Source organism: Lacerta agilis, chromosome 5 (assembly GCF_009819535.1).
Source record: "Lacerta agilis isolate rLacAgi1 chromosome 5, rLacAgi1.pri, whole genome shotgun sequence".
NCBI lineage: Eukaryota > Metazoa > Chordata > Lepidosauria > Squamata > Lacertidae > Lacerta > Lacerta agilis.
In genome coordinates this window covers 16,697,610-16,725,376 of record NC_046316.1, presented here as the reverse complement: position 1 = coordinate 16,725,376, position 27,767 = coordinate 16,697,610, and the positions used below count along the sequence as shown (strand labels likewise).

General features: G+C 42.2%; 1 protein-coding gene across 1 annotated transcript in view; it reads left to right on the top strand.

The window, feature by feature from the left end:
- The window catches only part of ZCCHC24 (zinc finger CCHC-type containing 24), a 109,257-nt gene extending 83,132 nt beyond the window's left edge, over nt 1-26,125 (top strand). Inside the window, exons 3-4 of the mRNA XM_033148727.1 lie at nt 15,004-15,168; nt 25,809-26,125. Coding sequence (XP_033004618.1) covers nt 15,004-15,168; nt 25,809-25,922 — 279 coding nt within the window. The 3' untranslated portion in view covers nt 25,923-26,125. The remainder of the gene's footprint in view (nt 1-15,003; nt 15,169-25,808) is intronic.
- Nucleotides 26,126-27,767: the final 1,642 nt, after the last annotated feature.

Here is a 27,767-nt window from a genome sequence, read left to right as displayed (position 1 = left end):
CATTCTTTTATTACTTTATGATTTGAACGACCTCTTATATTTGCTGTTAATTTTGCCAGTTCTACCAGCTCACACATTTTGCTTCTGCACTCAGTTAATGTTGGGGTTTTCTCCCCTTTCCAGTTTTTTGCTATTAATAATCTGGCCGCCATTGCCGCTTATAAGAATACATTTATATTATTATTTTGGATCTCATCTGTAATTATTCCTAATAAAAAAGATTCTGGCTTTTTTGTGAATGTAATTTTAAATAATTTCTTTAACTCCTCCTAAACTTCATTCCAAAATCTTCTTACAACCTTACAGCCCCACCATAAATGAAAAAAGTGCCCACTTCGCTTTTGCATTTCCAGCACTGATTGAATTGGTTTTTGTACATTTTTGATAATATCTCTGGAGTGATATACCACCGGTAGAACATTTTAAACATATTTTCTTTAACTGTTATGCAGGCCGTGAAATGCATTTCCCTCTTCCAAAGTCTTTCCCTTTTTTCAAACACAATTGAATGTCCCACATCTTTTGCCCATTTAATCATTACCTCTTTTGTTGTTTCGTCTTTAAGCTTCCATTCTAACAATAACCTGTATAATTTAGAGATAGTCTTTCTTCGATTGGATTAATTCACTTTGTAATTTAGAAACACCCTGCTTAAATCCCTTCTTTTTGTCTTGTTTGAATCTTTGAGTTAATTGACAATACTGAAGCCAGCTACTACAATGATTTTTTATTTCTTCATACGGTTTTAGGATGATATCACAAGTAATAACTGTTCATATGTAGGCCATTTTGTATCTGAATTTATTCTCTTCAATGAGACCGCTTCTAATGGTGATACCCATTTGGGGATTTTTGGTCCCAATAACCATTTGTACTTTACCCATGTCTTATATAGGGCCTTTCTTATCGTATGATTTAAAAATTCTTTGTGTACCGTAACTTTCTCATATATTAAATAAGCATGCCAACCATATCGGTTGTTCCAGCCCTCCAGATCCAGAGCTCCGCCATTGTCTAGGTTTATCCAGTCTTTTAGCCATTCCAAACAACATGCTTCATAGTAGAGCTCTAGATCCGGAAGGCCACCCCCCCCCCTTTTCCTAGTATCATCTGTTAATAATTTGAATTTAATTTGTGGTTTCTTTTTCTTCCAAATGAATCTGGAAATATCTTTTCTCCAATTTTCAAAACACTCTGATTTCCCTATTATTGGTAACATTTGGAATAAAAATATTAATTTGGGTAATATATTCATTCTAATTGCCGCAATTCTCCTGCACAATGATAATTTGAGGTTTTGCCATATTTCTAATTGATTTTTAATTTCTCCCCAAACTTTCCCATAATTATCTTCGAACAGATTTATGTTTTTCATTGATAAATTTATTCCCAAATATTTTACTTTTTGTACATCTTTTAAGCCTGTATCCTGTTCCAATTTCTTCTTATTTTTCTCCATATTTTTGTCATTACTTTCGCTTTCTCTTTATTTAGCCTAAAACCTGCTACTTTAATGAATTCATCCATCTTTTCCACCAGTTTTCCTATGCTTTCTACCGGGTCTTCCACCATCACTATCATATCATCCGCGAACGCCCTTATTTTATATTCTGCTCTTCCTAATTTTATTCCCTTTATTTCTTTTTCATCCCTAATTACTTGGTTTGAGATTTCCAATATGATAATGAATAATAATGGGGAGAGGGGACATCCTTGCCGTGTTCCTTTCTCTATCTCAAAATAATCTGTCATCTCCCCATTTATTATTATATTGCCATTCTGGGATTTGCAAATTGCTTCCAGGCCCATCAGCAGCTTCGTGCCTATATTCATTCCTTCTAATACCTTCCTAAGAAACACCCATGATACATTGTCAAACACCTTTTCTGCGTCCACTAAAACAAAAATACTGGTTACAGTATTTTGAAAGGATACCTCTTTAGCTATTGGCTCAACCAATAGGTTAACCACAACCAGAGGTTAAAAAGAATCAGTGTCCTGGGCTTAGGGACAGAGAAAAGCATAAGCAAAACTATCAAAGCAGCACAGTCACTTGTTAGACTGTCTGCATGTGATTGTCATATGCGTGTGAGAGCATGCAAATGTCATTCAGCTAGTGTCTAGGGCAGAATATGTGTGAGTTGGAGGGGAAATGGATACAGAGAAAGTATTGTGAGGATAACTTTGACTTTATGCTTCCATTATATGCACTGCAAACTATTTCAGAGCAAGACAGGAATTAATTGTTGGGAATGTGGTTGTGCCCATTACTGTATGTGAATGTGGTAAAAAATGCTAAAGTGAGTCATAGACAATGCAGGTCCTATTGTCTGGTGCTGAACTTATCCATGACACCTGAAAGCATGCTAAGACAAACCTTGGCCACAATGCAGCAACACAGCAAAAAGTACCAGATAACATTCGCCCACAACATGCTTAAAATTCACCTGTTTTTGCAATGCCAACCAGTATACAAGAGGGCAGAAAATAAAGGGGCCGATGTAAAAATAAAGGGACTGATTTTACACACCTCTAGTAACCACCCCACACACGGGTATGCACACACCAACACAAAAAGTCTGCTGTTGCTGTGCAGGAGGGAAGTTGCAGTCACAAAAAACAAGGCAGTTGTTTGAAAATAATAGGCTAGGATAGCATTCTCCCTGGCATGTGAATTTTGGATGTGCAAGAAGTTTTTTTCAGATGGGAAAACATTTGAAGATTTTACACGCACACACACAAAACAGAAACTTGCAGCTTGGTCACACAGCCCAGCAACAGATACATCACATGAGGCTGCTGGTGGTGTATGTTTTGCCTCTAAATCTGCTGGGCGCAGGCCAAATCATTTTTCATACTTGGGCTGTTCACAGCAAGCATTTTTTTTTTTTAGTTTTTTTTTTAACCTGCTATGATTTAAAACAGGCTGACCGACTCAATTGGTATTTTCATGTATCATCTCAGGGAGAGAGAGAAAAGGAGGCATGGGGGAGATTGCTCATCTGGTCTCCATTTCCTTTCTCTGTTTCTTAGCAGCTGAAACCCGAAGACTAGATCCAGCTGGAAGGGGTAACCCTGCTGCTTTGCTGCTAAATCTACAACCAGAGCAGCCCAGCATTCACTGGTTTTCCAACAATGCACCATGATTCTGCTGCAGCATGGAAAAAGTGCAGATAGAACATGGCACTGTGTACAAAATTCAGTTTCTGGATAATCCTGTCGCGCTCTCTCTCTCTCTCTCTATATATATATGTATATATAAAACAAAAGGACAAATTTGAAGTTTCTAGTCCTTATGTTTAGAATGATGTGCTCAAATTTTAATTCTTTTGAACATGGCTGCAAACAGCCCTGAATAGGCCCTCCATTTCTGTCTCGCAATCTTTCTCTGGCACACACCTGAGAACTTGCATGCTGGTGATCCTGTTTGAGTTTACAGATTAATATTTTTTTGGCAGGCCGGCCAAAAATCCACAAGAAAGACCAGACTTCTGCCTTAGACAAGAAACTTTGGTATGGTGCCTCTTCAAACATTTTATTTTATTATTGAGTTCATATGCCAACTTTCCCTCAAGAACATCAAGGTGGCATACATCTTTCTTCCCCATTTTATTCTCACAATGGTGCTGTGAAGTAGGTTAGGAAAAGAGCCAGTGAACCTCCTTCTCCTTACTGGGAAGGAGAGGGTGAGGCAGCAGGGAGCTCAGCATAGGGCAAACACATCATTGGAGCCAATGCAGTGCTCCTGCCAGTGTGTTTGCACCACAGCGGCCTCCCTGCCACCCCTGCTTCACCCCCTTCTTCTTCATGGTAAGCAATGGTGACTCAGTGGCCCTCACACTCCAACTACTACACCACACTGGCTTTTGTGTGGTGGGGTGTTTCAGAGGGCTTTGTCTTTTTTTAAAAAAATAATAATATCAACTTTATTTAGATTTAACAATTTCACAACAAATTTAAAAACCTTTCGTAGATACAAATACAAAGGAATAGCAACAACCGCAAAAGATAAAAAAAAGACAAACAAACAAACAAACAAAAACAAAAACAACAAAAATAGAAACCACAAAAAGTTTAAAAGGAGAAAGGAAAAAAGAGGGTAAGACTAAGTGTATAGTCACATAGGTAGCTTCTTCCAATGCAAGGGAGACACAAGCAGAGGAAACAAAAAACAGTAGTTAATTCTAATTACACATTATTCAACTTTTTTCCTTTCCTATATTCCTCCCTGCATTGCTGCAGTTCCAAACAAATAATCTATACAAATAGTCTATACAATGACTTCCACCTTCCATACAGTACTTTGCTTCAGATTCATCTTTCCGTCTGTTTTAAATCATTTTCCTATCTTTCATCTTTCTTAATTTTAATTCAAAATAAATCTTCCTACTTTCTTTCCTTTCTTCACAAATTTCTTTCACTCTAAACTTAACCAGATTGTCGATTTTGATCCTTGTTCTTTAAGGTATTCGTTCAAACATTCCCACTCTTTTTTAATTAAACTTCTGGGTTTACCTCTTACTATATCTGTTAATTTTGCCAGTTCTAAATATTCACATACTTTACAGAGCCATTCTTCCCGGGAGGGTACAAGTTTCTCTTTCCAATATCGTGCCAGCACTGTTCTTGCCGCGGCCGTGGCGTATAAATAGACAGTGGTTTTATCCTTCGGTATCTCCTCATTTAATATCCCTAGTAAATATGCTTCTGGGGTCTTATTAATATTGATCTTAAATATTTTTTTCAGTTCTTCATGCACCATGTTCCAATATTTTACAATTTCTGGGCATACCCACCACATATGATAGAAGGATCCTTTCTCTTTTTGACATTTCCAACAGGAAGAGGGCTTTGTCACCATCTTGTTTGTTGCTGAGATTGTTTGGTTATAGCCATTTGAGTTTCTACCGCTGAATGAGAAGCAGACCCAGCTGATTCAATGTACGTGTCGTATAAATTACCGTATTTCCCACCCATTCCACTTAAGTCAAAATTTAATAACTTGCAAAATTAAATGCAGAATTACATTGCCTCTAAATCTACCCTGCCACTCTGTGACAAGTTATTTGTCTGGTAACAGATGGACGCTTTGCTTTGAAAAAATCTTAAGAAGGGCAGCTTGTAGCAGATTTTTAAAAAAAAACATTTGAATACAACCGTGCTTCTTATCGCAGTGATTTTCCTTTCCTTTTCAAGAATGGTTCCAAAAAGATAAACTACTTCAAAAAGAAGTCCAAAATGATTCCATCTCTAAGCGGTCCTTGGGCATACAGTCAACAGAATGATTAAAACAGGAACCAAGTATTTTGGATAAGTACAATTATTAACATTACTTGAATAAGTACAATTATAATGTAGAGCTCTGCCTTGCTCTAAAAGAGAGGCTGGCCACTTACCAATTGTTAAAGGCATCTATTAAATCTCTAGTCTTAGAAAGTAAAGCAATGCACATGGTTGCAAGAGATCCTGAGGCACACATCTGGGAACATGTGATGCCTATCTATTTCCTGGGCCATCACTTCATTTGTTCGAGTGGGGGCTTATGCTGGGAAAATTATGCCGCCTATTATTTGGTGGTTATTCCACAGCTGTTTCCACCTTTCCAAAAGCTGCCATAACATATTCAAGACCCCTCTCTACAACAGCAGAACAACTCAAGAAAACTCACCTCCCCTTCCCCAGGTTTTTAGGTCCATGTTGTTAAAGCGGTAGTGCTAGTAATAATATTAGTAGTTGCCTGTGATGCTGTCGGCAATTGAAGACCAATGATCTTCAGCAATTTGTCCCGAGTGCTGCCAACGTCATCATAGTGGGACAAGCATTGCAGCCAGCACTTCACTACTTAGTAATAAAAGCATGCCGCAGGAGGACTTTGCAACGCACATGCACATAAACTGATGGCCTTGTGAGGGTGAACAAACCAATTAGCAAGGGGCTTGTCTTAGGGAAAACAGAACTTAATGAAATTGGGGGAGGGTCCATACTGGTTCTTCCTAGCCATGCAGTACTATCTATGTGCTCTGATACATAGCTCAGTTGGCAGAGCATGAGACTCTTAATATCAGGGTTGTGGGTTCGAGCCCCACGTAAACAAAAGATTCCTGCATTGCAGGGGGTTGGAATAGATGACCACCGTGTTCTCTTCCAACTCTATAGTTCTGTGATTCGGCATGTAAAGTGGTATTTATTTTCTGTTTTGGCAACGTCTGCTTTCCATCTTGATCACACCAAATATTTAGCTGTGACCATGCCCACATTAGCATAAAGCCATGAAACGGGTTAGCCACCCCTGATGTAATGGAACAGGGTGCTGTCAAAAAATTTCCTGTATACCATCAAAACAAACTATTTCCTGACATTTCACGTTGACTGAAGCATTGGGAAACAGCTCTCTTGACATTTCTGCTGGCATAGTGCATAGAATCCCAGCTTTGGCATTTATGTCTTTCACTCTCAAATGGGTCTAATAATCAGCCCAATTAAACACTACATAGATTATTTCCAAAATATTGTGGCCAAGACATTTGCAAGATTTGTAGCACAGGTCTTGATTTGAATACTGAGGCATCTGCCAAGCCAGCACTTTAGGTTTATAGGCTCTTGAGTAGTTCATCTCTTGCAGCTTTAATCAGCATCTGGAAACATGTGTAAGCAGTTCCTGATTAGTGCTGCCAAATCGTGCCACTCGGTCATCATTGTAGAAAAAGAGAGATCTATATTTCCGCCCCCTTCTGAAACAACTTTTGGGATGATGTTTCCAAATTATATTAAGATATTCAGAGAAGGGCCTCGTTCAGATGCCCCATCATCTGGGTTGAGGCAAGTGGCTTCTTAAGAGGGCCTTCTTATTGGTGGCTCCCCAATAGCACAACACTATCGCTGAAAAGGTTCACCTGGTGCCTTTTAAATATTTTTGTTGCCAGGCAAAACCATTTATTTCCAAACACTTTTTAAATACAATTTTAAATTTGCTGCTTTATGCACATTTTGTGAACTTGTGGCCTTTCTGCTGTATTATATTCTGTTCGTAGTTACTATGTTGTTTTACTCTTTCTTGTGAATCACATAGGGAATATGATCAAATATTTGTATCTAAATACCTTTTAATTAATGCAATCAACACCACCAGGAAAATCCACTGAAACCCTAAAGGTGGTATTCCACTGAGTGTTACTCAGAGCAGACCCACTTAACTATATGGACCAAATGTTCATTGATTTCAGTGGATCTACTCACCAACAGTGTAACTTTATCCCCAAAAGTGCACTATTCCACTGTCTCGCGAGATAGACAGATGCCAACCATATCTGAGTAAAACAGAATTGAAAGCCACCCTAATAGATTAAAACTTCTGCAGCCAGTACTCAAGATAACTTTTTCTCCTGAGTGAGCTGCCCTACAGTCTAAGAACATCCAAAGGATCTCTGCTGCAGTGCTTTCTTTTTAGCTACATAAATCACTGGATGCCCAGGCAGTGACAATGTTTCTGTTTTACTTAATATATGTAGGGTTTTGTGTCAGCGTTGTTTGTGTAGGTTCTCTGTTGTTCGCTTGTGCTCCTTTGGCAACAAGAGAGGTCAGGGTTGGCGTGGGGTGTGATTGTTCATTTGTGATTGGCTGTGGTGATCTTTGGTTTCCTGTGTGAGTGGGGTGGGTGGGTGTTTTGGATCAGGTTAGCCATATTGATTTGTATGCTGTCGGTAGATTTTTGTCATTGTCTTGTTGGGCTGTGTGTGTGATGAAGGGGAACCATACCAGGGTGAAGGTGTCTTCTTCTGTTTGTCCCCGTGTCAGTTTCAGTTTACTGGTTAGTTTTTCTAATAGGGCTGTTTCCCATACTGCTTGGTACCATTGGTCCATGTTTACTCCTGACAGGTCTTTCCAGTGTCTGGTTATGATGTTTCTGGCTGCTGAGAGTAGATGGGTTATGAGTTCTTTGTGGTGTAAGTGGGCATTATTGTCTTGGAATATGTTTAGTAACCAAGCAAGTGCTAGAAATCTAGGGTGATTTCTAGCACTTGCTTGGTTATTTTACATATTTCTCGTGTGGTTGTTGTCCAGAATGGTTGGATTTTGGGGCACTCCCACTACATGTGGAAGTATGTGCCTGTGGAGGTGCACCCTCTCCAGCATTTTGGTGAGGTTCCTGGACGTATTAACGCTAATTTTCTTGGCATTAGATACCACCTGTAGGTTAGTTTTAGGGTGCTTTTAATAGACTGGTTTGTTCTTATTTATATGGTAATCTAAGGCAAGACCTGCAAGTTACAGCCACCACACAACCGCAGTTAAAATATCTCTTCCTCTACTCTTCCCCTTAGCATTTCACAGGACAAATTGCTTGCTACGAGCTCATCATCTTAAGATTTTTCATGGTGCAGCCCGTGAAGTGGTGTAGGGGTTGGAAACCCTCAACACAATGTTCTGTCACACATTTTTGTCACACATTTTTGCCTTACTAAGCTGTTATGTGCATACCTCGATTCTCTTAAGCGGCAAGACATTTCAGGGGTACAGCACTTTCTTGGGCTTGGTCCCCTTCGGAATAAGGTCACAGGAGGCTTATTGGTGTCTTCTAATATCTGCATATGCGGCTTCAGCATAGGCAGAGGTTCAAAACTTACCTTCTCCCAGTTCAAGACTGCATGGGTTCTTTTCCATGGATGACATAGAATCTTTTGCACCCAGGAAACCACGGAAGATGATGTTCCACTAAAACAGGCTTCCTCAACCTTGGCCCTCCAGATGTTTTTGGCCTACAACTCCCATGATTCCTAGCTAGCAGGACCAGTGGTCAGGGATGATGGGAATTGTAGTCTCAAAACATCTGGAGGGCCGAGGTTGAGGAAGCCTGCACTAAAACATGTAGGGTGAAAAAATGCATAGTTGGTGCAGGTGGGTGAGATCTCAATACAAAATATTACGTGAGGGAGAAAGGAAGAGGAGACATGGCACCACTCCTTTTGGAGATGACCACACATGATTTGGGGAGCCTATCATTTATCCCACTAGCATTTGACAACTGAACTTCATGCTATGGCAAATGGTCACATTTCAAGACAGTGTTTGTACACAGGGGGTTTATCCAGCAGTCATCCAGCAATTCAGATCACTTGTTTATTTTATTCTGATGTTTGAAGGATAAGCACTTGCTAATTAAACATTCCCATCGATGCAGATCTCGGTGTGGTAGTGAGTCCAGCATCTTGCTACATGCTTGTACGTGCCAATACTCTGCTTTGTCCCTGGGGCATTCAGAAGAAGATACACCCTCAATGGTCGATTTGCATTCCAGCCTGAGAGGATGATCATGCACGTTATTGCATTTGTAAAAGTCCAGCATCAAATCCAGGCATGACTGAGACTCTGCAGATGGATACTTTTGGAGAATTGTCCCAAGGGAAGCAAATAGATCCTTTATGATGCCTGATGCTGCCAAGATGCTTGGCAAAACCGTCCCATGAGATACATGGACCAATTGGGCCCCAGTTGGCCACTCACCAAAGTGGGGGAAGGGAGTGGCAGAGGGAGATTAGGTGCTTCAGAAATCTTATTATAGCCCATTTGTGGTTTGACAGGGGAAAGGGTAGGTGGGGTATAGGAGAATAACAAAGGAAGCTGCCTTGTACCAAAGCCAGACCATCTGTTTATCTGCTTGGCGCTCACAATGCAAAACAACCACCAGCACCGCCATGTCCACATACCTGAAGGGAAGAATCTTGGAAATCTGCATAATGTGTAGTTGAGGATGGTTGCGGAGTGTATTTTTCACAGTGTTTTTGTTATCTAACCTCACAACAACTCTGTCAAGGGTTGTGATTCCTAATTTAACACAGGGAAACTTAGAATGAAGAAATACGAGAGGCCTATCTTTGTCCACCCACGGAATTTATGACTATAGTGGAGATTCAGTCCAAAACTCATTCTATTCACTGTTTTTAAAGTGCTGCTTGTAGCAGAAGGAAGGAGGGGGTGGGATGTCACTGTGACCCTCTTGGATGAAGGTCAGGATTAAAAACAATAGATCAAGACGTCCTTGGAGAAACTGAAGTGTGGAGAACTTAAGGATAGCCACACTATGACCCCAGAGAGCGAGACACATATATTTATTATCAGTGTGGGTTTGGTGACACACTAAACTGTGGTTAAGGGAATTCAGAAGCAAAATCTACCTGTGTCAGGGAAGGAGAAAGCAGGTGGAAATATGTGTGCCCAAGGATCACTGTGGCTGGTTCTTGACATACTAAACTATGGTTTAAAAGCCAATCACAGCTCCACAACTTTTGAAAACAATAAGAGAAGTGACAACCTTGCCATTAAACAAAATGAGGTGGGACGTGAGGATTGACATCAATATCCTGAGGTGTGTGTGTGTGATGTGGCTTGCCTTGTGCCTCCTAACTTATCCTGTTGCCCTCAGGTAGGGTGGAAGATACTGTCCTTCCCAGTGCTATTTTTCTAGAAAAAGAGGTGCCTGAACTCGCCATGAACACCTCCCTCATTCTCTTAGAATGGCAATGGAGCCCACCTGAGAGGTGCCAGAACTGAGTTCTGCTGAGTTCTGGCTGGAAAAAAGCCCTGGTCCTATCACTAGTGCTGAAGTAAGATTCAGTTACAGTGGTACCTCTGGTTAAGTACTTAATTCGTTCTGGAGGTCTGTTCTTAACCTGAAACTGTTCTTAACCTGAAGCACCACTTTAGCTAATGGGACGTCCTGCTGCTGCTGCACCGCCAAAGCACGATTTCTGTTCTTATCCTGAAGCAAAGTTCTTAACCTGAAGCATTATTTCTGGGTTAGCGGAGTTTGTAACCTGAAGCGTATGTAACCTGAGGTACCACTGTACCTCTAAACTACAAATCAGGAAATCCCTGGTGTTAATTTAGTCTCTTGCCATGAAGTCACCTTGTTCACCTCACTCTTTCTCAGCCTCAAACGTTCCTCTGCAATATCAGAATAGTAACACCAACCATACTTGGTTCCTGCAAAGATTACAAGATATCATGTAGCTTCAAGCACTGTATAAAATGCTGATTGTTAATAAATGGAAGGGAGGTGCAATTTTAATGTGTGTGTTTCCTTCCACATTTACATCGAGTATTTATTGCTTGGCAGGAGGGAGCAGGAGCAATTCCCCAAGTAGGGGTGATGATGCAACAAATTTACTAGCAGTGTGGGATAACCCATCTCACTGAGAACCCTGCACAGCTGTGAGGGTCACCATGACACTCCCAGCTTGCTCTAGGGAAAAAGGAGTTAAGCCAGAATATATATAAAACCTGCAGTCCATCCTGTGCAGAAACATCACTATTTATCTTAATAGCCCTTCCTTGGCTGCAGTCAAGAAAAGGAGAGGACCATGGTCAGGAAGCCTCCATAGTGGTTCATCTGTATTGTCTGGCTAAAGCAGGGTGATTCTCAGCAAAGTAAAAGAGATGCAGCATAAAGAACAGGAGCTCCTCTTCTCAATGTACACCTCAGCTTGGATTTAAATTAGCACCTCAGGGAAGAGCTAGGTTCACACACTGGGTCTTCCTGGCGTAAGCGTAACATGGCAATGTGGAGCGGGTGCCTGCCATGGGGACCCGGAAGATGGTTCACCAGAAGGGTAGAAAACACCCCATTTTAGCTCCCAATAAATGCCCATCTTAACTCACAAGAAATGTCCAGGGTTTCTTGTGCTGTCACCAACCTTCTGCAAACAGTTTCTGGTTTTGCCCAAAGGGGAAGTCATTGTTTATTTACTTTTATTTTGCAACAATTTTATACTACCGCTTCATTGTGAATAAAAACCACTAAGTGGCATTCTTGCACGGGCATCCAAGGAAGGTAGATTCTGGGTGCAAATGTGGATCTCCAAGCTCTCTTGTCAGTAGGTCCTTCCTTCCCCACCACTGGCATATGGCCGCTAGAATGTTGCCCAGAACACAATATGGCTCTTGAGGTGAGAAAGGTTCCCTGCCGCTACTATAAAAAGAAGCTGTAGTGGCTGTGGCTGCTGGAAGGATGATCAACAGTTCTAATCAGGAACTCAGATCTGGCTATGCCTGTTGAACCTCCTGCTTGTGCTTCCTGATTTTTTTTCCTTCTTTTTGCCTTGTCCATCCTTTTACTTAACATTGTTTCCCAAACTTGGGTCTCCAGCTGTTTTCCGACAACAATACCCATCATCCCTGACCACTGGGAAACACAGACTTAGCAGTTAGTAGTCTTGAATTCTGCTACTCCAGAATTTCCACTTGATCCCTGTCTGCCTGGCTTCACTCACACCCCAATTGCAGCCCAGCCCCACCTGACCACAGTAGCCCAACTTACCCTTCTGGCAAGCTTTTCGGCTCATTTAAGTGGAAAATATAGCATTCCTCATTTAAAGTTGTGCATTTATGGCCTTCCTTATCCCCATGCAGTAAAACAAGGGAAATACCCACCTTGTTTCATTGCCTCCTTTAACAGGGCCAGATACGCTGGATGTACTTTTCTGAAGTTCTCACATACACACAACACAGCACGAGCTATCACCATTGGCCATGGGATCTCCCATCCCTGCCAAGTTCGGGTTTTCGTGCCAAACACCTGCTTTTCCTTCTACACAGTTTTAACAACCAAGAGCTATTTGGACCTCTTCATCAATATATAGTGCACAAGTTCCCAGAGCAAAGCAGAGATTTTCTTAAAGCGAAGGACCCACTTGGCTTTCGGAAAGCTTAAATTTATTCTGGGGGCCTTATAAAATGTCTCCAGCAGAACAGAAGTGTAGTTACATGAATGGGTAACAAAAAGGCCTTTGGCCCGCTCAGGTCACAGTGGGTTACCAACAGCCTTTGAGGAAAAGACATTTAATCCCTACAGGCTTCCAGTAGAGAGAAGTGTGTGTGTGTGTGTGATAATTTTAGAAACATTTAAGTTCAGGCACAAATCTTATCTGGGAATCGGGGTCAGCTATAATCAGGGAATGGGAGATTTGCCAGCACCTCTGCAGCCAGGAACTCCACCTTTACATGCATATTATGTCAAAATATCATTTTGTAATTTGGACTCAGTTCGAAGAAACTGAGCCAACGGTTTCTTTCTTTCTTTTAAAAAACTAGCTTCAATTCCCAGTGCTAGCTGACATGTCAGCTGAACTGACAAACTGCCAAGCAACCAAATGGCCTTAACTGTAATTTAACCATCTCAGGCCTGCTGAGACCTTAAGACCCGTCCTGCAGCAGTCATGGAGCAACTTACTGGTAACCCTGATATTTAGTGTTGGGAGATTTTAGAAACATCATTATGAAATACCCTGGAGCTTGTTATGACCAGAGTGTGAGTGTGGCATTTGCTTGATGAAACAAGGAGGGAATGGGAACGGTATGGAAGAAGCAGGGCACAGGAGAAGGGGAGTGAAAGAGGAGACAGCAGGAGACCCTGTAAAAATGGACACCAACTGTGGCATCTCAGTACCTAAACATTGTTGTGCTCTCATGCTACTTAGTATAGCCTACTTATTCAGAAGTCTGTCTTAGTACCCCTAGTTTTAATGCAAATCTGGATTATCTTCTTCATGCACTTTATCAACACAACGGCAATGTATTTTCTCATATAATTAGCAATCCCATATTCTGTTTAGTTATGTGGCTTGTCTAAGTGAGGAAAAAGGCATCACTCACTTCCTCATTAACAGGCCATCTGTATGTATAAAACAGCTGAAGTATTGCAAATAAAAACAAATCGTCGTGCATGCATATTGCCGACCAAGAAAAGTGGCGCCCCGCACAGTTAAGAAACACTGAGGATTTCATCAGGGAATGTTAAGCAACCTCAGAAGACAACAACATAAATGGATCATAGCACAGTCAGCCCCACAAAGGGCCATGATTCACAGTTTCCAGGAGTTGGATAATACAATGACAACATATGAAACAAAAACCATATGGGCCTCGGGGTTCTCATGAGAGCAGGCATTACCCTGCATGCTCACTACCCATGAAAGCAGAGAGAAGGCATTCACAAGCAAGTCCATAGTCATAGAGGAGGGCAGTTACAGAGGGAGCCAAGCACAGAATCAAAAGTGCTGAGCACCTCTGGGACAAGCAATTCCTACTGACTGACATGCTCTCTGTGCTGCTGGTTACCATCTTTCATTAAAAGCCCAGTTCTGGGTCATATAATCCAATCGGGGAACATTCAATACCGGAATACTTCAACAGCTGCAAACGGAAGCGACATCTTCATAGTGGCACCATATATTTGGAATTCCCTCCCAAGGAAGTCCAGCGCTCTCTGTTTCTCCCTATGCTTTGGAAGTAGATCACACTGTTTTAGTGTCAACTGGCCTTTGGTATTGGATAAAGGAATGGATTTTTAAGATTGCATTTACTCTGCTATTTATTAACTAGCAAGATGCCAGCTGATGTGGGGGCAGGGTAGAAAAAAAATGACACAGGGGGGAGTCATGTTGCCTACTGTAGCCGACTTGCATTATTCCACACAGCTCAGTGGGAGCCCCTGAGAGCCAGCCCAGCCCCTATCTATGTAGTCCTGCCCTGGATACTGTGTCTTGATCATGCTAGGATGGGATAACTTTTTTGGAGAGTGGGACAGAATGTTGGGGGGAAGTTATTGTAGAGATGCTTAAAAACCTCACTGCTCTTTTTTATTTGATTGTCTTTTGGTATTTGAGTGTTCCTTAGATTACTATGTTTAGATTATGAAATAGATGGTATAGCACAGATTTTCCCAAACTTTAGTTTCCAGCTGTTTTCAGGCTACAGTTCCCATCATCCCTGACTGCTGGTCTTGCCAGCTAGGGATGATGGGAGTTGTAGTCCAATAACAGCTGGAGACCCAAGTTTGGGAAACACTGGTATAGCATAATAGCTGAGAACCTGAGCTATGCAGGAAGGGGAAGAGGGCCTAAGCCTCCTTGGGCACGCAAGAACTCACTGTGCAATCCATTGCCACTTCCTGTTCCACACTTCAGTTACAGTATGATTACATTTATTTCTCTCCTCTTCATATTTTAGGCACGTCCAAAGGGAGAAGGCCTGACACCGTACCAGGGGAAGAAACGCTGCTTTGGTGAATACAAATGCCCCAAGTGCAAGAGAAAATGGATGAGTGGAAATTCCTGGGCCAACATGGGACAAGAATGTATCAAGTGCCACATCAATGTGTATCCTCACAAGCAGGTAGGGCTGTTACAGGTGCTCCTCCATATGGTTCAAGTGAGCCAAAAACTCGATATACAGAGTGCAGCATGCATGGGCTGTTTGCAAGAGGGTTTTGGCAAGCACCCCCACGCTGCTCTTGCAGCCCCAGCCACCTGTCACACTTGGCCTTCCAGGGACAGAAAAGGTTTCCCCCCCCCCCTGAATTAAACATATACCTGTACATTGGAAGAAGTGGAACGTCAAGTAAGTTATTCCATTAATACTTGTTCATATTTTATTATGGGAAGCGCATGAAGAATGTTGGAAACCATGTCGAAACTTTTTAATTTTTTTTTAAAAAGCCAACAGCAGCAAAACTTTTCAAACAAACACATTTTCTTATTCAGAATATCTAAAGTAATTGTAAACAACTGTCAAGAATTTAAGTAACCTTTTAATCCTCTTATACTTGTTTCAGTTATCTGATATTGGGCCCAGATCATAGTTCAATTTAAAAAACAATTAGATGTCTTTGACAATTACTCCTAGTTAATGTCAAAGAATAAGAAATGTTTGGGATTATTTTTTATAGTACACTAGCTGTACTATAAGCTCCATGAGCTTTCTTGTTTCTGTTTCAGTGTGTCTGAAGAAGTGTGCATGCACACGAAAGCTCATACCAAGAACAAACTTAGTTGGTCTCTAAGGTGCTATTGGAAGGAATTTTTTTATTTTTTGTTTTGATTAAGTACGAAGAAAAGGTCATTTGGAAGAGCAGAGCAAAGACCTCCCCTAGCCACAGAAAATATTTCAGTGCTCAGATAAAGCTTTCAGATTAATTTAAAGTAGGTCAAAATGAAAACTGATCCATTACAAATGAGACTGGAGGCTGTGTGACTAGCAACTGATGACACCATGCCAGAAATTTAGAATCCATTCCAAAGCACAGTCTCTGCTCCTTTGCTGGCAGCAACAGCAGAAGCAGAGTGAAAGAAATCCCTTGTGCCATTCTCCAAGATTATAGGGGTTCAGCAAAAGGGCTATAGCCATTAGGTAAAACCAGACACTTTGATGAATGGCTTGTTTACAAGATTTGGGATATGAGACCTGGCGAGTATAGGGTGGTATATAAATTCAATAAATAAATAAATAATTGCTTGTGGGTTGTAATCCTCAACTTGAATATATATTTACACAGGAAGGGAATTGTAGTTTGTTTTGACAACTTACCCTTTCCCACTGCAGGTCAGAGTTGCCATTTTAGATTTCTGTATTTGAGGGGGAGCTAAGCAATTACAATAGAAGGCAGCAAGATTCTCAGCATGCTTTAAAAGCATGCTATTGGATATATTCAACCTTAAACACCACACATTTTAAAACTGGATTTTTTAAATGGTTCATAAATGTTAGCAATTATATCACCACAAGTCAAGTAGTCATCATTACTACACTATGCAGCAGCATAGTCCCAGTAGACAGGGAGGAGGGATTGCTGCTGTCTGCCATGATGGCATCATTCTTGCCAGGCAACCCACTAGGTCCGTGTGTCTGCATATGGTGTTGAAAACACAGGATATGGTAGCAATTCTGTTGGTGCACCACCCAACAGTCTGTTTACCAAAGCTGGCCATGATAATCTTCACAGGGATGCTGGATTCTCCAGGGTTTACAAGCTTGGGTGAGTTTCATACCTGACTGGAGTAGCTCAGGATTTCATGGCTGCCATGATGGCGGTGGGCCTGCCTCAAATGGTACCTGGTCCCACACACACATTGCAGGGCATGTGCTTGACTTGCTGCTTTGTCCTGGGCTGGGACAATATGGTCTGAGGGTGGAGGAAGTCCGTGTGCTTCCCTTGTCATTGACAGATCACTGCCTGGTTAGGTTTAGTCTCTGGACAACTGCTCAACTCTGCAGGAAGGAGCTATTAAAATTGTCCATCCTTGGAGACTGATGGATCCAGGTAGGATCCTGATAGCTCCCTGTGTGGGTGGGAGAATTCTCACTGAAATAGATTGCAGTTCTGCCACTGTCCTGGTCAATCTGTGAAATACAGAAGTGGCCTAGTTATCAAATCTATTGCTTCGAAGCCTCTGGTAGAGCTTAGCTCTCCCCTAGAGCTTATAAAACTCTTTGGTTTACTGAGGAGCAATGAAACAAGTGAGCAGACCACTAGAGCAAAAGTGCAGGAAGATTCATAGTGAGCCCAACCAAAACAGCTTAGAACTAGTTATTGAGCCTGTTTTGTGACAATGATGGTGGCAAAGGAATCTTCATTTTCCACCACCGTGGCATCTGCTCAATGTTGTCTGTTTTGTTGCGGAAATTGCCTTAGTCATCCTGGTGGATAACCTGCAATGGAAAATGGACTGGGAGGGTGCATCTCTGCTGGTTCTCCTGGATTTCTTAGTGGTGGTCAAGTCCATCACTTCTGTGCCATCTTGAAAGGGTGGGGATTAGGGGCACAGTATTGAACCAACTCCATTGATTCATGAGAATTTGGACCCAGAAGTTGGTGCTAAGGGACTGCTGTTCTTTCCCTTTGCTTGTGGGCTCTGGGGTCCTGGAAGGTTCCTTTCTGTCTCCCGTGCTATTTAATATACACTGCACATGAAAATGCTGGTTGGGGTGTGGATCATGGAGTCATCAGTATGCTGGTGTGTCACTCAACCCTACCTCTTAGTTTTATATGATCCTGGGGAGGCAGTTGAATGGCTGAACTGCTGTTTGGTAGCTATGAAAGACTGGATGAGGTGGAATATGCTGGAATATAATCCGCACAAAACAGACATGTTGTTGGTAGGTACAGTGTCCGACTTTTGGTCTGGGTTCGCAACTTGTTCTGGAAAAACAGCCCTTGAAAAATCAGTCTCACAGTTTGGGGGAGGCTACTCCTTGAATCCAGTGCAATTATTAGATGTTCAGGTAGCACCTGACTTTTTCCATTCCTGACAGAGTAGGATATTGCCATGGTCATTCATGCCACAGTGACCTACAGATTAGGTTACTGCAAAACACTCTAGGTGGGTATGCCTTCAAAAAGCATTCAGGAACTGCAACTGGTGTTAAATGTCACAGCAAGGATGTTGATGGGTATTAGACATTTTTAGTCCATCATACCAGGATTTGAACCGGCTGCAGGTTTGTTTTCAGCATCAATTCAAGGTGCTGGTGTTAATCTTTAAGGCTTGGCACCTGGGCACCTTGAGGACCATCTTCTTCCATATGAGCCTCCCCACATGCTACAATAGTCATTTGAGGTACTGGTCCAGGCATGCTAAGAAATTACCAGTGCTATGGCCTCCTCAGTAGCAGTGCTCACCCTGCGAGATGCCTTGCCCGAGGCCCCCACAATATATATATATATATGGATGACTGGTAAAATACCTAGCCCTTCCACTTAATATTTCCTCCTTTTGATACTGACTCGGGTGATTGCTTTGGAATTGGTATTGCGGTATTGTGTTTTTATACTAATGTTTTGATTTATGATTTGGTTGAATTGTAGATTGTTTTATATTTTGTTGCTCTTTTTTTAAAAAAAACAACAACTAAATTTCTTGTAAAAATAGGATAGTAAGCTTTTTTTAAAAAAATATGTAAAAATAGTGTGTAGAACCATAAGGTAGCTAAAACTATAGCTGCTCCTGACGAATAAACACATGCAGACTTTAGAAATGAGGGACATGGCTCTCCTCATTCTCTAAATGTAACCTCTGGCCCCTCTCAAATGATCTTCCCAGAAATTGTGAAACCTACCCAGCTTATTTGTGCTTGACATCTTGATGATTTAAGATCAAATTCTGAGAACCAGGGTTAAATATGAAAACGACTTTTCTCCATTGTTCCTTGCTCCTTATGAAAGGAAGTGCATCCCATCTACAGCTGAAACAACAGCACACAAGTGTGTTCTCTCTCTCTCTCTCTCTCTCTCTCTCTCTCTCTCTCACACACACACACACACACACACACACACAGTCTCTGATGACAGAGGCAGGAAGGCAAAATCTTAGTAGAACTGGGCAGAACAGTCTGCATATATATCTTGGTAGAGATGGGCAAAGTAGTCACTTTTGCACACATTAATCCATATAGCTGGGGGTTCAGTTCATTTTTTCCATTGTCTGCAATTTTTGAAAAGATCAACATGCATTCAAATACATATTTGTAAATGTGTAGCCTGTTTTTTTAAGTGTTTTGAACCTATTTTTATACATTTTGGGGGGTAGAGACTGCAGCAGAACATTTAGGAAGTGAGAAAGCCAGTGGGCAACAAAATTCTGACCCACACATTCATCCGCAAGGTGTGGATCAAGTTAATACCAGAATTTGCAAACCAAAAACCAAAAACCAACAGCCCGATTACTTCAAGCATCCTACATCACAGCTTGTCTAAAATAACTAGAATATTTGAGATGCACCCTTATAACTTCCAAATCACACACGCTGGCATAGACCCCCACCTGAAAGTACAGAATTTCTCCAAGCCTTAATTCTTTTGCTATATCCTCCATGCTAGATCTCTGGACTCTTTTGAGATCTCAGTATGATATCACAGGCTATCTAGTACGTACACAAACTTTGCAAACTTGCTTGTGCCTGAAATCACCTGACAAAGACCATGTATTTCAGAAAGAGTAACATAACACCCACCCAATATAAGCTGTATAAGCCTTGGCCAATTTTGCTTTGGAAGCAAAAAGCCAAAATTTAGGGATGCCGTATTTTGAAAAAGAGGACACATTTGCCAACTTCTAGCTCTAACTATGGATTGCTATGATGACTCTCATTTTACATACCCATGAAAAAGATGCAGGTAGGTAGCCGTGTTGGTCTGACGCAGTCAAAATAAATCAAAATAAAATAATTTAAATAGCACAATTGCGAAGCTGCATGCTCCAGCACTGGGGGTGGAGAGTAGGCATGGGCGTGGCTGGCACACGCCCCGGGAGGCGTGGTGTGTGTCCTGATAGTGTGGCGTGCCTGGCGCGGTGGGAGGTGCGCGGCGCGTGTCCAGGGGCAGCCGCGATGTTACCCCCCTCCCTGACGGTGCCGGCGCAGTGCTCTCCCCCCGCCCTCGCCCCATTCCTCCACCAGTGTAGCAGCATCTTTGAGACCAACTAAGTTTGTTCTGGGTATAAGCTTTCGTGTCCATACACTGAAACAGAAGTCACCAGACCCTTATATATAGTGGGAGAGTGGGGTGGAGTTTTTCTAAGAAGGGTAGTAGGAGATGGGTGATTCACTCGATGGGTATGGTAAACCTTGCTTTTTCCTGTAGGACTAATTGCAGTCATTAACAGTCGTCAGCAGGTTTACCATACCCACTGAGTCAAAAACATGGCGTGTCCTGGGAAAAGATGACATATGGGAACTCCCACAAAATTCCAAAATTGGATCTTCACTTGTGGTCAGTTTGGTGGAAAACATAAACCGTGGGCTTAGGTTCGGAGACATGGCAGGAGCAAGGGGTCAGCATTACGGGAACTTCTATGTAGCATTGTTCCTTCACATTAAACCATGGTTTGGTTGGAACAACCCATGTGCAAACTCAGCTCCTGGGACTGACATTGGAGGCAGGGAAGTGGCACCCTTCCATCTGGAATCCACATCCATCAATTGTTTCACCTCGATGTCATCAGATGACAAAAACCTGGATGTATCTGAACCCAAAGAAGTTAGTAAAATGTAGTTTAAATTCATTATAGTAGTGTTTCCTACTGACATTTGTTATTTCTAAGACTGTGTCAATATTTTTCAAGGCATGATTCAAACCAGCATGCAATTAATTGTGGCGTGTCCAATCAGTTGCGGTTTGGCACCTGATCTGTTCATCTGGAACTCTTGACTACATGCAAACACAAATGCCAATTAACCGTAGCCCTCTCTCACACAATATGTTCCAATACATTTACGTCGTGCACATTTTACTCAGCTCAGGCGACTTTACTCCCAGGCTGGTGTGCTGAGGGGATTGCAGCCTTCATTCTGCAAATCAGTGTAGTTCACCATTCACACAGCTCCAGGGAGGTTTCCATGTCGCCCTTTAACACACAGTCCTTTCTCAGTGTGGTTAGTTAAGGCTGTATCCCCCCTCCCATAGCACTATGGAGGTGCTCTAAAAGAAACAAGGTGCTGCTTTTTTGTTTCAATTAGCTATTCGCTGCCCTTTTGGTTTGACGTCACAGTGGGTTCGTGATTGAGCTGGCATGCATATCCATTTCCTTGGGTGTTCTTGGCAGCATTGCCACCCAGATGCCAGCCTCTGAATGGTCATTTCCCCTCTCCCTCCTGCCACTTTCTAGGAGAAGCATCAATGCCGTGGCTTCTTCCTGGTTGGCCTCCTGTCAAGTTCCTTTTTTAAAAAAATGTTGTTATTTTGGCCTTCTCTGCTGTTTCTGTAATGACAGCTGCAGAACTGGGTCCAGATACAGCCAGTTGGTAGTTGGTTTGCTTTGCTAGATACCGTTTTATTGGGAGGGAGGGGTTTTTGGAAACATAAATTGTTCACAAAATTCCAGACGGGTCACCAAAAATATTTCTCTCCTTTAAAAGATTCTTGTCTCGTGTTCCAGAAGGAAAAATACATATAAACTACCTGCAACATTACCTGTTTGGCATCCAGAAAACTATCAGAGAAATCATCTGTGTATGAAATGAAGGGTTGAGCCAAATCCTTCCATTACTTGGGGCATTTCACACATGACTTAAAGTGCTTTCCCCAGCTTAAATTGGTGTGTAATGCAAATAAGCATTGGTCAGAATGCACATTTGTGCAAAAAACAGGTCTCTTTCACTTTGTATTCCATATTAACAGTGTACATTTATTCATACAAACAAGATGAAAGGGACTGGAGGGATTTAAGCCTCAGATACATAAACACAAATAAAAGTTGCAAATTAATCACAAAAACCATAAGAAAATTTGGTTGGAGATGAACAATAATTTAGAAGAAATGTGAACTAAATTTGAGTGGTATGATATAGGCATCCTTGGTTTTGGTGTACACATACACATTCTTGCTGTGACAATTATTACAGGTTATATAATAGTTATTATGGGAATATAGCAACATAAAGCAGGTTTTTTCCAGCCAGAACTCACCGGAACTCAGTTCTGGCACCTCTCAGGTGGGCACCATTGCCATTCTAAGTGAACAAGGGAAGTGTTCGTGGGGAGTTCTGGCACCTCTTTTTCTAGAAAAATAGCGCTGTAACAAAGAATAATATGTTGTTTCATTATCTGCGCTGCAACCTGCAGGAACACTTCCCACAAGAGAAACAGGTGATCATTGCAAATAATCCTGCAATGACCACTCCCCTTGTGTTTGTTCTCCTTCTGCTGGAGACTTCTCAATGGAAGACTGCTTGAACATTTCTCAACTGCAGGGGCCCCTCTGCTGGGCTGTGGTTAGTCCAGCCCCTGACACTGGTCCTGCATTCCCTCTGAGGAGTGCTAATCCCTCTGCCCACTTTTGGTCTGCTCCTCAACTTCACTTTTACTCCAGTTCCAGTTCTGATACCAGAAGGAACCCCAAGGAGGAAGAAAAACGGATAGGGAGAAGAGATCCAGGGAGGTGGGGCAGGGAGATGGCAGGCAAGGAAAAGGTTTAGTGTCCCTCACCCCTTTTGCTCTTGAAGTTGGGCTCCCATGCCTTATTTTTATGTGAAGGGACAGGTCTACATTTAAACACATGGATCTGCACTGTCAGCTTTGGCCTTTGATACACCTCAGGCAACAGCCAAGTCCTGGCTGGTGCCCCACATGAACTGACCATGCCTTGGAACCCATTGCATTGCACCAAAGTCTCTTCCACCATGGTGTACATCCCTACATCCAAGCTGCTAGGACGTAGTTGGCAAATGAACTGATGTGGATAGTACTTCCTTCCACTGGAAACCTGGGCCACCCCACTATTGCTCTAAACCATGGCCATCATTACCCTCACAAAATGCTGCACTTTCTTGCTATGCTTTGCTTTGCATACTGGTTCCACGCCTGTTGCTTTTGTGCTGTTTCTGGAGCCTGAACCTCAGCCGCACTTCACCAGATGCATGCAGCCCAAGCACTGCTTTGTGGCCTCCAACTGGCCCATAACAACCTGATTTCCTGTGTTTGCAACGTCTGTCCTCTGCAAGTATGTCATAACGTGCTGGTAACAATAACATTTTCTGAGATCTAAATGGGTTGCAGGCCAATAAAACTGAAATCAACCAATGCCTGGGAAAAGCAAACCAGGGAAAGATATTGTTTCTGACTGCGGTCCAAGAAACTCTTGGCACCCCCAACATCCTTTGCTCTACTTCCAGGAAAAAATTATTCCTGCGTATTTGTGTTAATTTGCTTTAAGCTAGTTTATATCAATAAACACGATAACTGCTGCATTTGTCTCTTTTGGGTCAGGTCACGGCAGCTTCTCCCCCAGGCACTTTCGCACAGTGCGGCTGTCCTGAGCTAGAGCCCTTTGGCCTCTTCTATTATGGACTGGGCATACTTGCCCCCTAGCTGGGAACCTCATAGGCCACTTTGGCCAAAGCAGTGGAGCTACCATTGCAGCAGAGCCAGTGGGAAGGAGAAGGAAATAGCACAAACCTTCAGTCCCTAAGCAGACCTTTTGTAGCACAGAATAAAGAAGGCCCTTGTGGGGTGCAGGGGGGGCTCTCTTTGTGAATGTCGGGAAGAAAAGAAATAAACCCTAAGATTTTATCAAGTTCATTCATGATTTTAACTTATTTCAAGAAATATGGCAGTGCACCTATTTGGGTACAAGAGCAAGCTGGGTATTTATTTTTTGCTTAAATCTTAAAATGCAGTAGACCTTTGCTCATTTCCTTAGGGTTGTTCTTTCCGACTCTTAGCTAGTGGTTTGTTTCCATCTCACTTACACGGTGTGTAATTTCAGACAGCACTTTTGTTTTTATGATAGACATTTGAAGTGAACTGCTGGGGAATAAACAGCTGATTTCATTTCTGGATTATGTCTCTCTTAAAAAATGTCTTATTTGTAGTTAAGATTTTAAAGCCGCTTCGGGGAGGGTTGGTGAGGAAAGAGCAGGAAGGCTGCAATCTGAAACACTCTTGCTCCGCTAGAATAAAAACGTTTAAAGTACTGCAGCCAAAATCATGGTCATATATTTGGCAGGGTGGGAAAAGGATGGCGAGCATATTGCTCAGGGTGACGGGGAGGCAGGAAACAGATGATTACATAGAATATATGTGGTACTCCAAAAACCTATACATTGCTCTGACAATAATTCTTTGCAGTGAGAGATAGATGTGCAATTCTGACACCATAAAGAGGATTTAAATTGGTTTCTACAACCTTTCCTATATCCCTTTCCCCCTTTTCTTAGTGCTGTGTTCTGTGCTGAGGCAAGATTTGAATCATGCCTTTACATGTATAGGAATATGGCTAGCTTCCCAGTGTTCACTGCAGATGGGGGACAGCCGGGGTTAATGTCAGCAAGGAAAAGGAGAGTGCTCTGTGCTCTTGTGCAAGTGACTACCTCAACAAGGTGCCCTCCAGGTGATTTGAACCCTTCGTGGATAGCTCAGTTGGTAGAGCATGAGATTCTTAATCTCAGGGTTGTGGGTTCAAGACCCACCTTGGCAAAAGATTCCTGCATTGCTGGGAGTTGGACTAGATGACTTGTGGTCCCTTCCAACTCTACAGTTCTGTGATTCTGTGGATCCTCATTGTCCCTGGCCACTGGGCCACGCGGCAGGGACTAATGGGAGTTGTAGTCCAAAACATCTGGAGGACACCAAGTAGGGAAAGCTGTTGTGTAGGCCATGCTACTTTTGAAGGTGACTCAGAAACTGCAACTAATCCAGAATGCGGAAGCTAGACTGGTGACTGGGAGCAGCCGCTGGGTCCTGAAATACCTACATTGGCTCCCAGTACGTTTCCGAGCACAGTTCAATGTGTTGGTGCTGACCTTTAAGGCCCTATAGGGCCTTGGTGCTGTATACATGTAGAAGCATCTCCACCTCCACATTTGGCCCGGACATTGACATCCAGCTCTGAGAGCCTTCTGGCGTGAAGTGAAGTTACAGGGAACTAGGCAGAGGGCCTTCTTGGTAGTGTCACCCACCCTGTGGAACACCCTTCCAGCAGATGTCAAGGAGATGAGTAACTGTATAACCTTTAGAAGACTTCTGTATTGGCAGTCCTGTATAGGGAAGCTTTTTAAGTTTAAAGTTTTATTAAGTTTTCATATATGTTGGAAGCCACCCAGAGTGGCTGAGAAAACCCAGCCAGATTGGTGGGGTTCTAATAATCATCATCATCATCATCATCATCATCATCTGAGGATTCCCAGATCTAGCTTTGGTGGCTCTTGACAATTTTGGTATTTCAACAGCCCACTTATCCTGAAAGTCTGGCAATATGGAAATATTTTAAATGGTAAACCACATGGGAGACAGATTACTGTTAAACATTCACCCTTTGCCTTTTTTACTTGTATGTGGTACCTGGTGATTCTATGTGTTTTAAGGATATGATCAACACTGAATGTTCTTTAATCAGTGGGCAGCCATCTGTAAAAGTTCTCTGTTCATCTCTTAACCTACAATGGCTACATATTGCTATGGTTCATGTGTCTTTGGAACAGAGCTGCATTTCAGTTGACATTTACATGAATGTATAATGCCTGTGCTTACCTTCCTTATGCAGAGACCCCTGGAAAAGCCCGACGGCCTGGATGTTTCTGATCAAAGTAAAGAACACCCTCAGCATCTCTGTGAGAAATGTAAAGTGTTGGGGTACTACTGCCGCCGTGTGCAATAAATCAACACAGGGATCACCTCTGCCACCACGTTTTTAGATCCTCTGGCAGCAAACAGTCAAAAGGAAAGAGGAGGGGAGGAAAAATGAACATCAGACAACAACCCCAAACATCACCAATATTGCCTATCAACAAACTAATAATACGCCTTACCTTTAATAGAATGTAACCCTTTTCCTGTGTATGTGTATACGTGCAAGTTGTATTTATAGGACTATGGTGTGTTTATATATATATATATATATATATATATATATATATATATATGAAACAGATGTTACTGATGTAGGGCACAAATCGTCAAGCGATGCTGCTGCTGTATGGCTGCCATCCTTTCCTGTGAGTCTTGCATAACAGCCTCACACAAGCCAGATTGAAACAGGTAGGGGTGTAGTGGTCGTGCAGTAGCAGTTTTTGCTGGGCTGTGCCCATCATGTTCATGATGAAATCACCGACGTGGTTTCTGTTGATTGTTTACACAGTTCCAATATCCTGCCCAGGTGAAACAGTATTGTTTGTCAAGAGAGGTATATAATTACGTCATGGCTTTTGCAGGCATTAGACAAAATGGGTGGAAATGTTAAATGTGGGTTCTAGCCAATGCCACAAACGATATACTTTTCTAATACAATGAGGGCTAAGCTAGAAAAAGGTGTGTGTGCGCGTGTGTGTGCGTGGGAGTGGGGAATGTTCATTTCCCTTGACTTTAGGGTTGGTCTGAGAGTTGCATCTGGTTGCTTGCTTTCCAAGAGTCCAGGGCCACTGAAATGAGACTTTTGGTAGGCTTTTGATTAATAGAATCTTGAGGGTTAAAAATAACAAGTGAATAATTGTTTGAGGGAGTGTTTTGCATGGAAGTATAATGGTAGAACAGGAAGGGTCGATCAGGCATTCATCTTTCTTAGCCAGTAGTCTTAAGCATGCTTCCTCAGAAGGAGTTCCACTGAAATCTATAAGGCTACTGTTGAGCAAATGCGCTTAGGATGCATTTGTTGTTTAAGGGCGTTGTTGACCAATACCATACCCTTGTCACAATTTCTAAAGCTTCTCTTTCCTTTCTTTATGTACTTGCTATGCAAGTGGTGGCTGAAATTCCTACTGTTGTGAATGCCACATAACCAACCATCTTATATAGCCAACATGATAAATTCAACTTTCTTTGTCTCACCACAGCAGGCTATCCCAAGCCCTCCCTGCCCCCATCATAATTCTCATTCACATAGTGCAGTTTGGTTCTTTGCTCCTTTTAGAGCAAAGACCCTACAGTTAGATTTTTCCTGCAGTGAAATGCGGTGTCACTAACTGATCTGCTCACACACTATATTCAAGATGTACGTACTCTCCACATCTAAAGAAACACATCAGCTCCCTAAACAATAGATAGTGGGAGCTTCCCCGTAACCCTTCAGTGGTTCCTAAACAAAAAATATTGTTGATGTATTCATATATGAGCTCTGTTTGAACTGTGCTTGGGCCACACATGACTTAAAGACAGTGATGGCAGAGGGCAGGAATGGATAGACACTTGGGACTTGCCAAGCAATATGGCACCTACAATTTCACCTATATTATAAATGAAGGAAATTTCATACGTCACACCCCTCACGTAGATAGGGTCCACTGAAAATTGTTGTGGCATGGTGGTACTCTGCACAAAGCGTATTTGTAATCAAGCTCATCACAAAAAGGCTCATGCAGAGCAATGTAATAGTTCAGAAGCTCTCCACGTTCACAACAGCAGACCCTATGATTTTGCAAAATGGTTCTGGAGAATCCTCATGTGATTGGGTCGGACCTAATGCAAGTGGCCCAAACAGTACACCCGCCACTTGGAGTGCCACTACGCC